Source organism: Adiantum capillus-veneris, chromosome 11, assembly GCF_014529385.1.
Source record: "Adiantum capillus-veneris isolate H3 chromosome 11, ASM1452938v2, whole genome shotgun sequence".
Classification (NCBI taxonomy): Eukaryota; Viridiplantae; Streptophyta; class Polypodiopsida; order Polypodiales; family Pteridaceae; genus Adiantum; species Adiantum capillus-veneris.
In genome coordinates, this window is record NC_140941.1 from 102,720,778 (window position 1) to 102,741,019 (window position 20,242).

Sequence of the window (20,242 nt, forward strand, 5' to 3'; positions counted from 1 at the left end):
GCTTGTTTCCGTCGCCGTAACCCAAGACCTCTTGGGCGTGTCGATTCCTAATCGTGTTTTTGAAGAGTAACAGGAAACCCAAGAAAGAAAGGCTTGTGCCTCTTTTCACTCATTGAGAGCGGACCGCTTAGTGGCCGGCCAATCGACGTGAGGTGGGAAAAAGCAACCTTGGTGTGAGCGCAAGGCCGCCAGGGGGTGCGCCCACGGAAAAGAGCAAAACTCGGGTGAAAAGAAGATCCTTCTCTAACACAGATTGCAAGCGAAAGAAGAACCTCAAGAACCTCAAGACCCCCCAGAACCTCAAGAACCCAAGACCCACAAGAACCCAAGTTCCTCATGAACTTAAGAACCAAAGATCTCAGTGTATGGTCATCACCCGAAGCGGAATGGATACTTCGCATGGAGGTGATGGTTATGACAGTAGCGAAGAAGAATCTCACCACCAAGGAGGTTTTTCTGACCCTCCTCCTTCCCCATCTACGCCACGTGTTGTACCAAATCCTATGGAGGCTTTGGTCAAGCCGATGATGGACATGATGGCACAACACCAAGAAGCGAATCGCGTTGCCCTACCACAACAAGAAGCGAATCGCATTGCCTTGGAGCGTGAGCGTGATCAAGCGCGCTTGGCGGCTGAAGAAAGACAGGCAGAGCGTGCGGCATAGAGTGAACGACGCATGCAAAAGTTGGTCCGACATGTTCTCGCCTCGAAGTCCGAGCCGGCCAAAGATGTTGGTAATTCATCTAGTGGCGCAAGCCGAGATTCGGACTCCAACAACCCCATCACAGAGAAGATCACTTTCAGTAAGTATGATGGTAAGATGGATGCTACAGTTATTCATTCTTGGTTGCATCAATATAATCCTTATTTTGTAACAACTAAGAAGACCGGCTGTCAACAGCGTGTGACTACTATCTATCCTTTTTGTTGATTTCTTTCTTATTATTTATTTACTTTCACTTTTTGGAAACACCCCTCGGGAAATCTAACTGCCCTGCATTGCATAGCTAGTGTGGAACTGTCCAGAGGGAGTCCTGGCCTGAGGGCAAGAGAGCACCAAGGTTGGACAAGGACTATGGTTAGCCAAAGTGGGGTCATTGACTAGCCAAAGGGGAATCCTTTGCTACAGAGGCTACATTTCAGTTCTGGGTGTGGCTGCAGTGTACAAAGGGGGTCAGATGACCTAAAAAGATACAATGGCAGCATCTCCTAAAATTTAGGGAACTGCTATTTTGGGACCTGAAAATGTGTTCGCGTCATTACCTTCGGAATGACAAGGGGAACATTTTATTACTCTGCAATGAAGTCAACCGGGCAACCAGTCGGGAGATTTTTTGGCGGCAACCCCGAAACGGGAAATGACTTGTAAATGTGCCAAGTGGCACATTTCTGTGCACTTTCCTCATGAAAGAGAAGGTGGCGCTGAATTTAGAGGGAAGAGGCTCATTTTCAAGCTTCTGTCACAGGTTAAGAGCTATGGAGTGCTTCCTTTCCCTCTTATGTACAGTGCGGTGCCAGGAATGATGCCCTGCACGCTACGCATTGCCCTCTCTCTCCAGAAATCTCGTCCGATTCAAAGGGCAAGTAGCCCTACAGGTGCAGGAGCTCGTGGACTTGCTACGGATGCGACTGGCACGCGAAACGGAGCCCGAAACAGTAAATTACAGCCTGCTGTGTATTTTTGCAGGTTTAGGGTTTTGGCCCTAAATGGTCCCTAATACCCCCAGGAGGTTCGGGGACGCGAGGGGACCGCTGTACAGTTGATCTGGCGCATTTTCGGGGCTGAAAACAGAGAATTCAACGTGCTGCAGATTCTCGTCAGGTTTTGCAAAGTGCCCGTATGCGTCGGGAAAGTCATTCAATGCGTGGGAATACTGACTGTGAAGGGTCCTAGTACAATTATGCTGCCGAAATTGGGCCGGAACATTTGAAATTCAGCCAAGTTTGTGCGGGGCAGCTTGTAGGGAACCACAGCGTTTATTCCCTCTTTTAAACAATAAAGAAATACCGAAAGGGGCGCCTAAGTTAGGGGCCAATCTGGTGTCGGTCTTCTCATACAGGTGCAATCTAGCAGCCTGTATCCCTTTCCCCTTTGTTGTGTCTTGAAAGCACAAGTAAAGTGGGCGACAAATTAAATGGGTGAAAGCAAATAAGGTTTAAGTCTAAAGTCTACCGCCCTTTTTGAATTGTACAAGCCGGCAATAGCAAGGTTTTGTCGGCAGCCATGTACCTTGCCGGTGATGCCATTGATTGGTACCACGCATGGCAAGAGGCACAGTTGGCCACACACCTAGTGGGAGCCGACAAAGATGCGTCCCTTTCTTTCAATTGGGCCGACTTCCAAGACAAGCTCAAGGCACAGTTTACGCCTCCTCAGTACCTCGCACGATTGAAGGACGATTGACGCGGTCTCGAGCAAAATGGTATGCCAGTTATGTCTTTCTCTAATCGTCTTTTGCAGCTCGGCACTCAATTACACAAATCGGATGCGGAGCGCAAGGAGGCATTCCTTTATATGGATTGGACGAGTATATCAAGTATGATGTCGAGGTGCTCGATCCAATCGATCTCAACAAGGCGGTAGCGATTGCTCTCGCACACGAGATGAAGCACAACAAGGGAAGGCCTAAGGAAAACAAGACTTCCACAAGTACCTCTCAGACCTCTCAGAACCCTCTGAACGGTAAGACTCGTAAGAACGGAAACTCTTCTAACCAATCTTCCAATAGTCTCTCAGAAAAGAACTCTCAAAGTGAACCTCAGGGTAAGGCTAACACAACTGCTAAACCTAAGCTCACTCCAGATGAAAAGGTAGAACAAGGAATTTTAGGAGGATACATCACGTCGGAAGAACAAAGCACTTATTCTAAGGAAGGGCGTTGTTTTCATTGTCACATAAAGGGTCACATAAAAAGAACATGTCCTAAGCTTGAATCTAATGAATCTAAAGAACCCACAGAACCCACTTCCTCTGTCAATGCAATAAATGAGAACACGAGTGTGATCCAAGTCTCTCATGATCCTCCCATTGATAAGTCTCTCATTAAGTGTTATGGTCATGTGAATGGTCAGTGTTTTGTCATATTGTTTGACCCAAGCAGTATGTGTCACAAAGTGATGACGTGGTTGGCCGAAACCCTAATTATGTTGAAACCCTAACCCTAAAATCAAAAACCCTAATTCTGTTGAAACCCTAACAAAAACTTTAATTCTGCTAAAACCCTAACCCTAAAATCAAAAACCCTAATTCTGCCCTAACCCTAACACTGATTTGCTGACGTGGCGGGCTGACACGTGGGTTGCTGTACGAACATCAACGTGATTTATGAAAAGCTGGGCAACTTTTTGGTGTTGCTTTTTCTACGCAAATTGCTGAAAAGAGAGAGAGAGAGCCCTCTTTACTTTATTTTAGCAAGAGAGAGAGAAAGAGCCTCTCTGCTTTATTTATTAGAAGAAAGAGAGAGGAGGAACTTTCGCTTTATTTTCAAAGCTTTTACTTGAAGCTTTTGATTTCAACTTTTGGGGCTTTGCTTTTAGCAACCCTTGTAACTTTCAATATGTGAGCAAGCCTCTCACAACTCAGAGCATATGGACGCAAAGTCTGAGTGTGAGCGCTTATCCGCACTCTTGTACTTTGAACTCAGATTAATACAAAAAGAAATACCAAAAGGGGCGCCAGTCTTTGGGGCCAATATCTCTAGGCACGGAACTCCGCCAGGCCAGTGTTGAATCAATTGTGAACTGTGAACTGTTTTGAAGGGGTTATTTGGTGCTATCGCGGTAGATTCTTGACTTGGAGTGTCCAAGTCTGTTACAATGGTATCAGAGCACAGTCGATTTCTCTTCTACGGGAAATCCGATCCCAAATTTTTTTTCCCGCAGCACCTATGGCTTCAAGCAAAGATCAGTCGACTCCCTCTGCATCCGGAGATGCGGGAAGGGATCACAACGAAGATTGCGGTAAGGAGTATGGCCCACCTCGGCCTACTCAGGCGGAGGGTCGAGAGATGGAGCGTCATCAATTGATCGGCAATGCAACAAAGATGATGCTCAACTTTGCGAAGGACCCAAAATTTGCAAAATATATGAGCGAGACTTCTTTCCAGGAGGTACACGAACAGTGGCAGAAAACCACACCACCACTCCCCAAAACCCGCTCTATAGAAACCTTCTGCTCACAAGAAAGTATTCAGAGAAGGAATTAGGAGAGGTGGTTGATGCACGAATTGCTCAGCTTTTTTACGCGCAGAACAAAGCTAAAAAGCACAGCAAAAAATAGAAGAGAGGCACTCACTTCCCGGGTTATTTGGGTCATCAGTCGACATTTGAAAAGCCAAAGAAACAGAAGAAGCGTGTTCGATTTGAAGAAGTACCCAGTTCTTCTTCTTCTTCTTCTTCTGACAGTTCTTCTAGCTCATCTGACTCGAGCGAAGAAGACCGACAAGACAAAAAGCGAAGCAAGAAGCAACGCTTCAGAAAGGGCAAGAAAAAGGCAAAGAAGTCTAAATTTCGCCCAATGAGTGATAGTTCTACACAGGACTCGTCTACAGACAGTTCAGACTCTGATGAGAGCAAAATTATGCAAAGAAGAAGAATTTTAAAGGCAACCAGTATGACTTTCTCGAAGACAAAAGCAAGAAAGTCCGAGAGTTTAAAGAAGGTGGACAGTCAATTAAATTTGACACGTTTTCGGGATATAGAGATGCTTCGAAGGCTTTGTCTTTTGTACAACAGTTTGACATCGCTTTCACGAGAGGACATTACTCAGAGCACTCTAAGATTCGTAGAGCTGCCTCTTATTTTAAGGGGAATGCTCGAACTTGGTGGTCCACGCTTCTATTAAGCAAGACTGCGCCAGTTAAATGGCTGAAATTCAAGAGGCTTTTTATTTCTTCTTGGCTGACTTGAGAGTATGAACGTACTGCTTGGAAACCAAGAAAGATACAGTGGACGCTTATTGCGAGAGATTCTGGAGCTCTTTTCTACCCGCCTCTTCATTTAAGAAGATCTCCTTCAACGAACAGATTGAGCGGTTTAGCTTGGGTCTACCTACAGAGATCCGAGATCACTGCTTGGAACAGAAGTCAACTTCTATTCAGGAGTTGATGAGTCATTCGAAACGGGGTTTTGCCATCCACTCTGGTAGTTTGACCTACCCCACCGATGAGATCACGACACAAAGAGCTGAACAGACTTCAAAAAATAAAAGTAGAAAGAGAAAGAGCAACTCAGAAAAGAAAGATGCACGACCCAAGCTTACTCCTCAAGAGAGAGCTCGCTTCATCAGGGAGGGGAAGTGCTTTGGATGAGGGGAACCTGGGATATCTTCGCGAAGTCCCCTAAAAAGGCACAGAAAGAACAGAAAGAACAGGACGACGAAAGGCCTGAGAGTTCAAGAGCAACTGAGGAACGTGGCAGAAAAGGCAGATAAAAAGCAGAACTGATACCACATTGCGTGGGGCCTGAACCGAATCAAATGGATGATAGTACAAACTTTGCCGCTTTTGGGGCAAAGTGAATGATCAGGAAGCCAAAAGGCATGTCCAAAAACTCAAATAACCCAAAAACTCCTGATTGGCCCGATTTGAAGAATGTCCATGAAGTTAGAAGCTTCTTGGGACTGTGTTTGTACTACAGGCGGTTCATTAAAAAGTTTGCAGAGATTGCTTCCCCTCTGCTTATCTTGACACAGAAAGGAGTCCCTTTCTCGTGGGGACCCACAGAGGTGACTGCCTTTCAGACTATGAAAGAGAAATTGACTGCGGGACCAGTTTTGACTTTGCCAGACTTGCAGAAGTCGTTTGAAGTATATTGTGATACTTATGGTCGTAGTCTGGATGCGGTCTTAATGCTAAGCCGCTCCTTTCCCTTTTGTTTTCCAGGTTTTCCGAAAAGATAAATGATATCTCCTTTGGACTGAAGCTGCCAGAATACTTAAAGGATTCACAATGTTTTTTTTAATATGTGAGTCTCTTGAAGCCTTTTGAAGGCGATGTGCCTGAACAACCCAAATTGGACGAAAACGAGCAGATACTCGTTCCAGAACAGAAATTGGCACAGAAAGAAAGAAGGTAAAGCGAACTGACGGTTCTTGGTTAAATTCAAGACCAACTTCGCATTGGATGCAAAGCGAATGGAGGAGGAAGACCTAGCAGATATTCCTCGAAATGTGAATCTTTACCTTAAAGCTTTTGGCTTACCATAGTCTATTCCAAATGGAACCCAGAATTCAGCTTGGCCGGAGATCTGATGTAGTGGGTTTGCACAAGAGGGGAGTTACTCCGCTCCTTTGTCAACAGATGCCTCGATTTTTGAATACTAGAGTCATTGATGTCTCTTTGAGCTTCAAGGATATTGAGAGCTGACAGTATTCTGCTAGATGACTTTATGAAATGGAATTCCTGAATATGAAACTGATTTGTTCTTGACTTGTTTTAAGTGCAAGAACTGATAGACGAAATGACTGCAACATTTTGGTCTAAATGATCTCGAATAGACATGGTTGCAATAGGGATTAGTCAATCGGGCATCGATGAGGTCCTGAGTGGATCTAGATGCGATTGCTAGCTACATTGCCGATAAATCATGGTCTAAGATCCGAATGAATGTTGAATGTCATGTGATCTCCTGTGATGTCTAGTGATGTCCTGTGATGTGTGATGTGACTGTCGGTTGGTACATGTGCTAGATGTGCGTTCCTAGTACGTAGGTACTAACAGTCATTGCCTGCTAAGACAGTTTACGGCCTCTATCTGTTTTTGTCTGTTTTGCAGGCGTAATCGAGGGCGATTACAATGCTTTCAAGAGGGGGGTATGTCACAAAGTGATGACGTGGCTGGCCGAAACCCTAATTCTGCTGAAACCCTAACCCTAATTCTGCCCTAACCCTAACCCTGATTTGCTAACGTGGCGGGCTGACATGTGACCTACTGTACGGACATCAGCGTGATTTACGAAAAGCTGGGCAACTTTTTATTGTTGCTTTTTCTACGCAAATTGCTGAGAAAGAGAGAGAACCCTCTTTGCTTTATTTTAGCAAGAGAGAGAGAGAGAAAGAGAAAGCCTCTCTGCTTTACTTATTAAAAGAAAGAGAGAGGAAGAACTTTTGCTTTATTTTCAAAGCTTTTACCTGAAGCTTTTGATTTCAGCTTTTGGGGCTCTGCTTTTAGCAACCATTGTAACTTTAAATATTTAAGCAGGCCTCTCACAACTCAGAGCATCTGGACGCAGAGTCTGAGTGTGAGCGCCTGTCAGCACTCTTGTACTTTGAACTCAGATTAATACAAAAAGAAATATTGAAAGGAGGGCCAGTCTTTGGGGCCAATATCTCTAGGCACGGAACTCCATCGGGCCACTGTTGAATCAATTGTGAACTGTGAACTGTTTTGAAGGTGTTATTTGGTGCTGTCGCGGTAGATTCTTGACTTTGAGTGTCCAAGTCTGTTACAGTATGCATGATTTGATTAGTGACTCTCTTGTCGAAAGAGCCCGCTTGGAGGTTCGCAAGACATCTCCTTTCAAGGTGTCTGGCTTCTCTCTCAGTATGGACTCTCTCATCGCGCAGGAGTGCCTTGATGTTTTGTTCATCGTTCAACAAGTGTCCTTCTGCAGAAAATTTGTAGTCTCTCCTCTTTCAGGATGTGATATGCTTTTGGGCATTCGATGGTTTCGTGAGCATAACCCTCTCATTGATTGGACGGAAAATACGTTCATTTTCAATGTCAAAAGTGACTCTCCTCTTGTCATTCGTGGAGAGCAAATTGTTCATTCTTCATCTCTCATTTCTAATGTGCAGGCGAAGATTGAAAGGATTCAAGAGAAGGAGACTCTCTCAATCTCGTCTTCTCCAAAGCATGACGCCCATGATCTGAATGACAATGACAAGCATGATGATTTGCATAAAGATGATGTGCTTGTTCACAAGGATGATGTGTTAGTTAATACTTTCTCTAGTGAAGCTAACCTCATTGCAGAGACGATCAATCAAGAAGCACCGATCTTGGCTCTCGAGTCAAGATCCAAAGAACCCCCTCGGGAAGAACCGATCTTGGCTATAGAGCCTAGGTCCAGAGAACCCCCACAAGAAGTACTGTGTGTTCGAATGATTAGTCAGCACGCATTATTCGAAAGTTTCATTCGTAGTCGTTTCCTATAATTTAGTCAGCGTCTTTATGTGATCCCTTTTCATAGGCATGCCATATTGTACGTTGAGCACGATTCACTCATGAATGAGCACGGATGTATGCGGATTTCTAATGAAAAGATGAAATGTGTACACCCAAGGAATTCATATTCCATGTCTCTTCCTTGGCATGACACAGTATCAGAAAGAGCACAAGAAAGATTGAGCATCAAGCATAGGCATTTCCATTGTGTTTTGCCACAATTGATTGATTTAGATCAGAAAGTCAAGATTCGACCCCATTGTTTGCGTGTGTTTGATGAACGGTTTGGCACTCCATAACTTTGTTCATCTACATTGCATGCACAGTTTTTTCCAAAGACTATCACTTTACATGGAATGTGTATGTTCATGTTTTTGTGTTGGAAGTGGTTTCAGGAATTTTCATCCTCGGAAATTCTTGAAGAAGATAGACGCATGATTATAGACGAAGTTGACGAATTGAAGGAGCCACAGATGACTTTGTTGCTTTCGGCGCAGCCCAAAGAAGCCAGCGTTGCAGACCTTTATGAAGTTCAAGTATCACATGACCCACGCATCAAAGTGGGCCGACGAAGAGTCCTTTCCAGGATTCCAGATGCTATTGGCGATCTCCCACGACGCCATACAATTCGGTACCAGTACCTCACTTTGAAAAGGAGGGGATGTCACTGACACATCCAACCCTATGTGTCCGTGAACAAGCTACAGCATGACAAGGGTTCAGTTCAGTTAAATAAGTCTAGAATAAGAAGTGATATGGCACTTTTGTGAGTCTGTTCGCAGACCGTGCATGTCCAAACACTTAGAGTAGATGCATATCCTCTGGTTGCACACAGCATGATCATCAGTATTACCATCAGAAACCATCAGAAGCATTTTCAAGTGCATTAAACCTATTTTTCCTAATTTTGACATTTTTCATTTATTATTTTTAAGTGACTTTTGTTGGGAACTAGATAGGGCAAAATGACTAAAGCAGTATATAAGAACACCTAGTGCTAGGCTTATCTGACAGAAGAGGAGGAATGCACAGGCAATTTACGTTGCAGCAGGCATCTCTATCTCTATCTCTATCTCAAGCATGACCCCTTGAAGCTCTGGGCGTTTTTCAACCATTAAACCTCACTGTCTTCAACAAGAAAGCCAGCGTTTTCAGCCAAGACCTCCTGGCGTTTTTCAACAAGCAAGACCAGCAGATTCAGCCATCATCGACAGTGATTCCCCCTCAGCAAATACAGCGATTTTCAGCAGCCTTACACTAGCGTTTTCATCCTACATGATAGCGTTTTTGGACACCAACAAGCCAGCGTTTTTCAAAGAAAGCAAAGCAACGTTTGAAGACAGCAAGACCAACGTTTTAAGGACAGCAAGGACAGTGTTTTGCAGCAGCAGATTAGCCCCGTCATCATTGGCACCACGTCGTCCTCGACATAGCATCACTTAGATTTGCATCAGCATCTTGTACCAGATTGTGCAACCAATAGAATAGACTTCTCTCGCCATCAAGAGAAGGGCCCTTGGAGGAGGGTTTGACGACGTTCTGGTGTCATATTCTTCTCTCTCTATCCCTCAGTCTCAGCACCTTCATTCACGGTGTTCACTTGTGTCCATTGCACTCTCTCACTAAAGGAACGAAAGGCTCTTCCTTCCGTAAGTAAAAGGAACCCTTGGGCATAGTTTGGAGCACTCATCTTCAGCAAAGTTCAACGTTCATTTCCGCTGCACCTTACAAGAAAATACTAGACACTAGAGAAAAAAGAACTAGAAACACATATTTATATAGAGTGTTTAGGTAAGTAAAAAGATAGTGTTGTAGAGAGTTCAACATGGGACGGAGTAAGCATTATTTGCCGCTTTTAAGATGCAACCCTCCAGTTGTGTTTCCAAAAACGAAAACATTTCCTAAGGGGGAGGAAATGTGATGTTATTAGTGGGCGCACGGCTACACACGATAGAGCAAGGGGTCATGGCTCGAGTGGAAAACCCCTTTGAGGATTTTAAATGGTGAAAGATTTAAGATGAATACTCCAGGTGTCAAAACACGGAGGATTTTTTATGCAGAGACGTCGGCCCTTGAGCCATGAAGAGGGGGCGAGGTGGTGCTGGGTGTGTGTGTGTGTGTGTGTGTGTGTTTGTTGGGGGCGGGCAGGAGGGAGGTGGGGGGGGGGGGGGGGGGGATAGCTCGCCACAACTTATCATCGTACAACTCTAATGAGATGTTATATGCCTTCATAAGGTCAAAATAGTATGAGCTTACGAATTATACGAGAGGATAAAACAACCACAAAAGTACAAAAGCAAGAGACGCAAGAAAACAAAAAAAAGAAAAACTAAATCACTTTGTTTGTTACTAGGCTTAGTCGAAGTGAAGTGGAGGGCCATGTTGAACAAAATCATCTTATTTGTTACTAAACAAAACCTAAATCTCTAGTGAGATGCTACCTAGGCCTAGGCCTAGTCGAAATGAAGTGGAGGGCCAAGTTGATCAATCATATCAAAAATTGAGTAATAAAACCTAGAGTGGGATTTGACCACAAAAATAAACAACGCCAAAATTTCCTAAGGATATGCAGCTATAGGGCATGCCATGATTTAAGGAGAAATTTGAAGAGTCAAACTGACCATGATCTAACAATTGGTCCGTAACGGTGGCTGGCTGACAAATTACAATTGTTGTGGTCGAGACTCACAATGTGGCCTAAACTTGACAAGGCTGGAAAGTGCGCGCCCGCCTACAATGAACATACAATTTGGGTCGACAATCGTGGGCACTAACTATCGTAGATGCTACCTAGGCCGAGACCTGGTCGAATTGGAGCGGAGGCCAAGTTGACTCTAAGTCGCGACAAAAATTAGGATAACCAATAGTAAAACCTAGAGTGGCATTTGACCCAAAAAAAAGTAAACAAGGCTACATTTCCCAAGGATATGCAGCCATGAGGTATGCCATGATTTGGGGAGACAGGTCTGCTTTGATTATGGGCTGAATATTGGGAGAAAATATGGGGCCGACCCTACAATTTGGGGATGCTTTTGGCAATTGGCTTTGACCTTAGGAACATACACCAAACATATTGTGATTTACTTTGGACCACTAGCTAGGCTTATGCTGACATCTACACAAAGTGACACATCTCCGAATCCAAGCCTCTAAATAATAGTCTCAAGTCTTTTCTTTGGTTCCAAGTTCAAATTTATGCCACCTGACAAGCACAACATTCAGTATGCGCTTCGTTGCCTACATGGATCTCGCTGTCAAAGCAGCTCATATTTGAGATAACTTGGTTCTTGTTTTGTCTTTTAGGCCCCAACCTCAGCATTTCCTGTCAAACAGTACATCCCTAACTCTCACAAGTAACTAAAAAAGTACAGAGAGAAAATCTGTTACATCACGGCTTCCACTCGAAGTTTGTCCTGCTGCTTTGTCTTGCTCCTCCTCATCCCGCTCGTAGTTGTCATAAGCTTCAGCATCATCAACAAACAAGCTCGCATCTGACGCAAAAAGCTCCTTTCCACTGCTCCATGTAACAGTACAATCAATTCCTTGCATAGGAAGTGCAAAACAGGATATATATGGTTTTGGGAAAAGAAGGGGCTGGGTAAGATATATAGATATTATACCTCATTCTATCATTCTTCGCTCGTTCTGCTCTCTTCGCAGCCAGCTGCTCATCCCTTTCACTGATCTTCTTCCGCTTCCACTCAGCAAACAGCTCTGGTGTGATAGGTGTAACACTTTTAAGCTTGGACCTCTGCAAATGTGTGATAAGGCCATGGCAATGAGTTGCATTAAAAACTCTTCGACTTGCATTCAACATGCAAAAATCTCACCTCATTCTCTATTTCCTCTTCAATTGTTATTTTATCTGCTTCTTCCTCAAGCAATGCCTTCATTTGAGACTTTAAGACATATCCCGGTGGCAAAGCATGCCTATAATGACAATCTTTACCTCCATTTGGGCAAACCCAGAACCACCCATACTGTTTCTTCTCAACAGCGTCAAGAAAATATTTACAGACCTGTTCCAAAACAGGCACAAACAAGGCTTTAACACTATGGGTCTTGCGAAAGGACAATACAAAGACAGAATATATCTTATATATGCATGTAAAAGAACAGATTCAAGACAGAAAAATTTGAGCACATAACTAGGTATCTAATTAACATATGCCTTGTACCTCTTTCAAGTGCCCCAAGGAACAGATTAATGGAATATACTAATCAAATCACCAGACGAATTGAAAGCAACTTCCGAGTTAAGAGAAATGTGTCCAAAAAATAATGGAGACTATGTGATACCAAACACTGAGGTACTAATGAAATTGTCCGCTAGCTAAACAAGTGTTAGAAACCATTCACCGAATATATTTGATCATTAAGCTCCAACAGCGATATCCCACCTCGTAAAACCAGAGCAACTTCAGTATTCATGGAAATCAGCTTGAGCCCAAAGAAGAAGATGCAACAGCGCCCATGCCTTCATTATATTATATATACCTTCATAAGGTCAGAAAAATCTGAACATACAAACCAGGAAGAGGGGCTAAAGCACTTGCACCAAACACAAAATCAAGACACGCAAAAGCCTATCAAAACGAGGATAAACTAAAGTACTTTTCACATAATTATGCTAAAACATACAGACAAACAAAACAAATGAGAAACTTTACTCAACTAAAACCCTGTAAAAGAGCTTAATGTTTAAACTCATTCACGTCAAGGACAAGACTACACAAAGAAACTAATATACTAACACAAACAAATAGACTGAAACGAGATTTCAATAAAGCAAGTCAAATTAAACACAATCTTGAAATCTTGACATCATGCAACCTTAACTTCACTGCTTGTCCAAACAGGAACCTTCATCGTGCCTAGCTTGAACAACAGCTACAAAATCTGTACTCATTTTTCGACTATTAAACACTAAAATTATAATTCAACAATTTGTCAACCCATACTATGTCAGTTGGCTTATTTTGACTGTACTCATTGTTTTTGGACTCCACCACTTTCTCCAGAGTTTCCTGGTCCCAATCCTCCATGGTAGCTGAGAGAACAAAACTAAAGAGATGAGACAGAGCAGGTTTAACTAACAAAACATCAGAATCTAGTGAATCATTGGCCCTCCTTACCATCACGCTGATCACTGTATAAATCAATCTTTTCACCCTTCCTTTCAACGTTCAAATCGTGAGAGTATTTGCACTTGAAACCCTTGGCACACTGTCCTCGGCGAAAGAACTCGCATACAATAGACTTGGGGTCCACACCTAACAAACCCACCAAACCATAACAAAATGCATCCAATACATCACAAGCACCTAAACTCCAAAGAAGCATAGATCATCATTGCATACCAACAGGCACCTTAGGCTGGCTGATGGCAACTTTGAAGAGTTCATTAAGCTCTTTCTCTCGTTGACTTTCTTCCTCTTTCTTCTTCTACATGAGTTTGAAAATGTGAGAAAAGTTACCATTAGCAATTTGTGTATCAATATAGCCAAGACTCAAAAGTGAACTCTGGAAAGGACAACCTACAGTATAGAATCACAATAGACCATCCAAACACCATCATTCAATTCTATCAAACACCCTCATGCAATACTTGAAAGATTGCACATTTTGTGCTCCTACACAGAAAACAGCGAGCACAAAAAATGCCAAAATGCAAAAAGAATGATATGAAGACAGAAGTCCCCACTAAGGTACACTTTAGTTTTGAGGGACAGATACTATCATGTCTAGAGGAGATAATGGTAAGTCACAAGGTGAAAACAAAGCACAAAGTAGATTACATCAAATTATATCTATCGCTCTTCGATACATTTCTGTGTTTTAATGATTAACATTTTTTATAAACTCGAGTCATAAATGCCTAGAATTCCTCAAGCCAAGCTTACTCACTGAAACAAAATGTAGTTCCTGTTTTGACGTTTGTAAAAAGGGGACTTGTTGCAAAATTTCAATCAAAACCATATGTACCTCAGGTACTCAAAGTCATATTTAAAGCTCTCTCGCGCAACCTATACCATGGTTGTCATCTCCTCTAGGCTCTTCCTCATCCTACAGTCAGACCTGCATTCCAAAGTCCATCTCCCGTAGGTAATTTTCAAGCAAGCTCACCAATACTTTGCAAAATCTCTATAACTATATGTGCACACATAAAGCAATGTTCAGCCCCGCAATCCATAATTTCCAAAGTTCCCAGACATGTGTCTCCTTGCTGTAGTTGAAGCCCACCGCAAAAAAGCCTAGGCGCACTTTTTCAGCAATCCACGTGAAATTCTCACGAGGTAAACATGAGCAAAAATATATCCATTAGAAACTTATCAAACTGACATGCTTTTTCCTTCTTTTAAGTCTGACATTATCGCTCTAAGAAATAACCTTTGATGTTATTTACCACCAACTTCTAATCAGTATAACAACAAACCACCTAAGGAGATGATGTCACAAATCAATTAACTTTTGATGCAAATACTCTTTCCTCACATGACCCAGAAAAGATCAAGTGATATTTTAGTAGCAATAAACAAGCACACGGGCAAGATACAATCCTGGAAAACCAGTCAAATCACGCAATTGCACCGACACACAAAATACAATGCTCTGTAGTATGCAACAAAAAATGACAGACCGCTTCATAAGGATTTCACATGCAATCTGTTTTGCCGGTAGACTCTCTGTGATTACATGAGGAAATCCATCAAAACATGCACAGCTATGTGAACTTACAATGCAGGTAAGCCCCAAGAGCAATGATCAATCAGTACTTTCCAAAAAGCACAACACAACATGAGAAAACAAATAGAGGAGGACCCAAAAGCTTACTTTTGCAGCGAGTTTTGGATCCTCATCAGCACGCTTGGCCTTCGCTTGCACTGATTGTTGCAAACTGTGGACATACTTCTGAACATTTTTGCTTTTGTTTTTGTTCTTGAGGCCAAAAGTCTTGTCCTCTACTTGCTTTTGCTTCTTGACGACGTCTGCTTTCTGCTTCTCCTTGGCTGCTTTGTTAGGGTTAGGCTTGGGAGGCATGGTACACCTGTGCGCAAGCAACGGAACACGAGAGGACCTTCAAATCGCGCGAGTTTTGTGAGATTTCTGCAAATGGATTTGCTCGGACGGAGAGAAGTGTGGTTTCCAACGAGAAATTTGGTGTCGTCTCGACTAACTTTTGAATTGGTTCATAGTATATTTACCTAGGTGAGTTTTTGTGCCTACCCACATGGGAAGAGAGAGAGTACACCAGTATGTACTAAAAGTTTTTAACCTGCCAATTTGAAGCAAAAAGCTACCAAAATTCACTACAAAATTCAAAAAAGAGAAAGAATCTTCACTGATTCGAAGCGTCAGTGAGGCAAGGGACAACTAATGAGGAAGGGAGGGGGCGACATGGCGGGGCATCAGCGAGGCGAGGGGCAACAGACAAGGAAGGGAGGGGGCAACGTGGCTATGCGCAAGGGAGATAGTTGTTGTTGTCGTAGGTTTATATTTTTTAGAATGTGTGGTTTGCAATGCGAAGCAGCATTAGTTGGATGCTTGGTTGGTTATGCGAGCAATGTAAAGGTTGTGATATGTGCCTGCGCGTGTTTGAATCATGTGCGATACCTTTTAGAGGATGAGAGAGATGACTTGAATTTAGAGGATGAGAGCAATGCGTGTCGTTGATCCAAGAAACATTATCGTACTCGATGTTAACTGGTTGTAGAATGTTGTTGAGCTTGGTGATGGCTTCTTCGAGTGTGTCCTCCTCGGTGCACCATGGTGAGGAGAGCCCTCCAATCCGAATCTTGAGAGCAAGTGATTCTTGTAGCCGGCATTCTTGTAAGGCTGCTTGTAGTTTGTTGTCGATCTTCTTATGTACTACCTCATAGGCTTCTTTTTGGGCCGCCTTGATTGATTCAGTGAGAGAAGCTTCGACTTCATGTGTTTTTGTTAGCAGAGTTTCGTTCTCCTTTGCCTTTGTCTCCTTGAGCTTACTCAAGCATTGTTTGAGTTCGGCATTCTCCAAAATAAGCTCTCGGATCTGAGTCTCCAGGGCCGTGATCCTTGAGTCTTGGCGAGTAACGGGATCCTTCTTAGCGCAGCTGCCACCACAAGAAAACTCTTACGAGTGCTAGACATTGGTGTGTTGAAAGAGGACATTGGAGCTTCTCAACTCTCTCTTATGTGGGCACGCCTGCACAAGGCTAGGCTTAACTTGTACAGGTCACGGCTACGAGAACAAGATTGAAGCTACTGGATGTTTGAGAAGAGGTTGAGAGTGAATCGAAGCTTAAGCAGGGAATGGGTCTTGACTCTCTGTCATGTGGGCACGCCTGCACAAGGCTAGGCTTCACTTGTACATGTCACAACTATGGGAACAAGGCCGAAGCTATTGGATGTTTGATGAGAGTGAAGTGAAGTTTGAGCGGGGAATGGGTACGCAAAATGCCGAAGCAGACAGTCGATGGGCCCAATGAGGGGAATGCATATGTAGCTCGCCGAAGTAGGTCACACCTGGCGAGTTATTGTTGTGAGCATTCGAAACAAGGTTGTTGTTGGTGAGTTTTTGTTGTCACCTGGCGAGTTGGTTAGGCTCTCTCTCTCTCTCTCTCTCTCTCTCTCTCTCTCTCTCTCTCTCTCTCTCTCTCTCTCTCTCTCTCTCTCTCTCTCTCTCTAACCCTAGCCTTCTCGCTTGTCGTTTGTCGGCACAGTACAGTACCTCTCTACGAAGTCTCCCCCTGGAGCGAGGGGCAGCCCTGGGGGGGGGGGGGGGGGGCGTTAGCTTCTCTCAATAATGCCCTGCCATCAACGAGCCTAGAGCGAGAGAGAGAGAGAGAGAGAAAAAAAAAATATTGCCTAGATGTAATAGAATGGTAATCCAAATATGAGGAAAAGGTGGTGGTTCTGAGATTTATTTGAGGTAGGAGTTTTCTTCTTTTCTTTTTCTTCTCTCTCTCTCTCTCTCTCTCTCTATGTATGTGTGCAGTTGACCCACTATTTCATCACAAGGAAAAACCATTTAATCATCTTTTACAAAAACTAAGGATACTTCAACGTGAGCAGTTGTCCAAAATCAACCTCTCTCTGATCTCTTTCTCTTAATCTCTCTTATAACACACACATGTAACCTCTTATATAGCACACACAGGTAGCCTCTCTCTACTCTCTTCTTCTCAGCTTAAGTTGCATCTAGAGATGGCACATAGATGGCTCTGCTTTGCCATATGTAGGCAAGTTCCCCTTTGTTCATAAAAGCATAGTGCTCCAGTTTTCATTAGTGTCTATGTCATGTGCGTGCACGTACGTACACAAATTCGTTGCATCAATCGGTGAATTGAGGGAGGGGCAACACTGGAGGTGCCCAACGTTCATCAATTTTTAAAGCATTTTAAGGAAGAGTATAGAAGTGCCTCTTTAGAGTAATTTTCAAATTTTTGAAATACAAACTTGCACAAATTCTCAAGAAATATCGACATTAGTCTTGACAAAAGCCCCTTGAAAAGACAGCCAAATGAAGGAGTACGAGCAGAAGTGCGACGTGAGAGAGAGTGCGAGAAGAAGAGCACGACGATATGGTGAACTCGCTCTACTGTAATGTGTAGAGCATAGTGAGTTCTTATTAGGTTTTTACAAAAGAATATGTGTACATACCTGGCGGCCCGCCCACTTACTTGGGCGACCACACTGGGCTTTATACCCCAACAACCTCCCACTTAAAGTCCAATGTGGTACTTTAAGTGTGAGAGAAGCTACTATACAAGCTAATATACAAGAGATGTAGAGAAGTGATGTACTACCCTACACCTAACTGCTTGCGCAAATGCGCAAAGCTCTCTGAGGGAAGTCCTTTTGTAAGTAGATCAGCAGGATTTTATGTGGTGTGAACTTTGACAAGCTGAAGTTGCTTATCCTCGAGCATTTCCCTGATGAAATGATACTTCACATCCACATGCTTTGTCTTTGAGTGATAAACTGGATTGCGAGCCAATTGTATAGCACTTTGACTATCACAATATAACACAGGCATCTCTTCTTTGATTCCCAAATCTGTTACTAGTCGATTAAGCCAAATTGATTCTTTGCACGCCTCTGATGCTGCAACATATTCAGCCTCTGTAGTAGACTGAGTAACACAATCTTGTAATCTAGAACGCCATGATACTGCTCCACCAGCCAATGTAAAGACATACCCTGATGTAGACCTTCGGTTGTCTAAGTCACCTGCATAATCTGAGTCTGTAAAACCCTTTACACTTAGCTCCTGACTCCCATAGCATATACGCATACTCTTTGTAGCTTTCAGGTATCTCAATATTCCTTTCACTGCCTCCCAATGTTTCTTGCCTGGGTTTGACATGTATCGACTTACTACTCCCACTGCAAATGCAATGTCTGGGCGAGTAGCAATCATTGCATACATCAAACTACCCACTGCAGACGCATATGGAATCTTATCCATTTCAACCTGTTCTTCCTCAGACACAGGACAATCTTGTTTGCTAAGTTTCACATATGGTGGCAATGGAACACTCAATGCCTTTCCCTTCTCCATATTGAAACGTTGCAAAACCTTGTCAATATACTCTGTTTGAGATAACCAAATAAACTTCTTTGATCTCTCTCTCTCAATGCGCATACCAAGTATAGGACTTGCCTCACCCATGTCTTTCATGTCAAAAAGATTTTTCCATCTTTGACTTCAAAGCTGAAATTTCTTCCAAGTGCTTGCCAGCAATCAACATGTCATCCACATACAAAATAAGGATCAGCCAACTGCCATCCTTAGCCTTCTTTGTATATAGACAGTGATCGAACTCACTACGTTTGTAGCCTTGAGAAAGCATAAACTTGTGGAATTTATGGTACCATGCCCTCGGTGATTGTTTTAAGACATAAAGACTCTTTAACAACTGGCATACCCAATCTTCCTTGCCTTTCTCAACAAACCCTTCTGGCTGCTGCATGTAAATTTCCACATCTAAATCACCATGCAAGAACGCTGTCTTGACATCCATTTGGTGCAACACCAAATCTAATATGGCAACCAATGCAAGAAAGCATCTCAATGTAGTCATCTTGACCACCGGAGAGAAGACTTCATCAAAGTCAACGCCTTGTCCTTGCTTAAAGCCCTTGGCAACAAGCCTTGCTTTGTACTTTGGCTGACTATCATGAGCGGTGATCTTATACCTATAAACCCATTTACAGGGTAGAGCCTTTTTGCCCCGTGGTAATTTAACTCGTTTCCATGTCTGGTTTTTATGCAGAGCTGTCATCTCTGACTGCATGGCCAATTGCCATTTCCCGGAGTCCTTCATTTGCACTGCTTCCTTGTAACATGAAGGCTCATTGAAATCAATCAACATGACATAGTTCATAGATGGAACAAACCTATCAGGAGGTCGCGTGACACGTCCAGATCTACGCACAATAGGTGGCTCAGGCTCAGCCACAACCTATGGTTCCACTCTATCATGTCCTTGCTCCTCTTGAGCCCTGACATTTTGTCTTGCACGTGCAGGTCCATATTCTTGGAAGACAACTCTTCTAATCTCCTCAACCCTCTCTGGTTTAGAATGATATTTGGATTTATTAAAGTGAACATCATTGCTACGGACAACCTTTCTGGATTCAGGATCCCAAAGTATGTACCCCATCTCACCAGAATTACCATAGCCTAAAAAGATGCACCTTCTACTCTTTGGCTCAAGTTTGTTCCTAAATTCCTTTGGAACGTGAGTATATGCCTCACAGCCAAAGACTCTGAGATGCTTGTATGAGGGCATTTTGCCTGACCATACCATCTCTGGCACTGAATCCTTCTGCAAAACCTTGCTAGGAGATCTATTTACAAGATGAACAGCTATTGATACAGCTTCAGCCCAAAACCCATTTGGCAGCTGTGCATTAGACAACATACTTCTGACCTTCTCTTGTATGGTCCTATTCATCCTCTCAGCAACACCATTTTGAGGAGGATTGTAAGGAGCATTAAGTTCACGTTTTATACCTTTTGACTCACAAAAGTCCTGAAAGGCTTTTGAAACATACTCTCCACCATTGTCAGTGCGTAAGCATTTAAGCT

At 43.2% G+C, this 20,242-nt stretch overlaps 1 protein-coding gene across 2 annotated transcripts in view; it reads right to left on the bottom strand.

Annotated features, from left to right (window-relative positions):
* LOC147447753 (Zinc finger C-x8-C-x5-C-x3-H type family protein) overlaps positions 1–15,342 on the bottom strand; it is a 47,057-nt gene extending 31,715 nt beyond the window's left edge. Inside the window, exons 1-7 of one of the 2 annotated variants that reach the window (XM_086523466.1) lie at positions 15,001–15,340; positions 13,527–13,611; positions 13,302–13,439; positions 13,128–13,216; positions 11,997–12,185; positions 11,787–11,917; positions 11,554–11,680 (exon numbers count right to left, since the gene is read on the bottom strand). In XM_086523466.1, the coding sequence (XP_086379592.1) occupies positions 11,554–11,680; positions 11,787–11,917; positions 11,997–12,185; positions 13,128–13,216; positions 13,302–13,439; positions 13,527–13,611; positions 15,001–15,207 (966 nt within the window). In that variant the 5' untranslated portion in view covers positions 15,208–15,340. Of the gene's footprint in view, positions 1–11,508; positions 11,681–11,786; positions 11,918–11,996; positions 12,186–13,127; positions 13,217–13,301; positions 13,440–13,526; positions 13,612–15,000 lie in introns of those variants that run through there. The other variant, XM_086523467.1, reaches the window with a different exon arrangement.
* Positions 15,343–20,242: the final 4,900 nt, after the last annotated feature.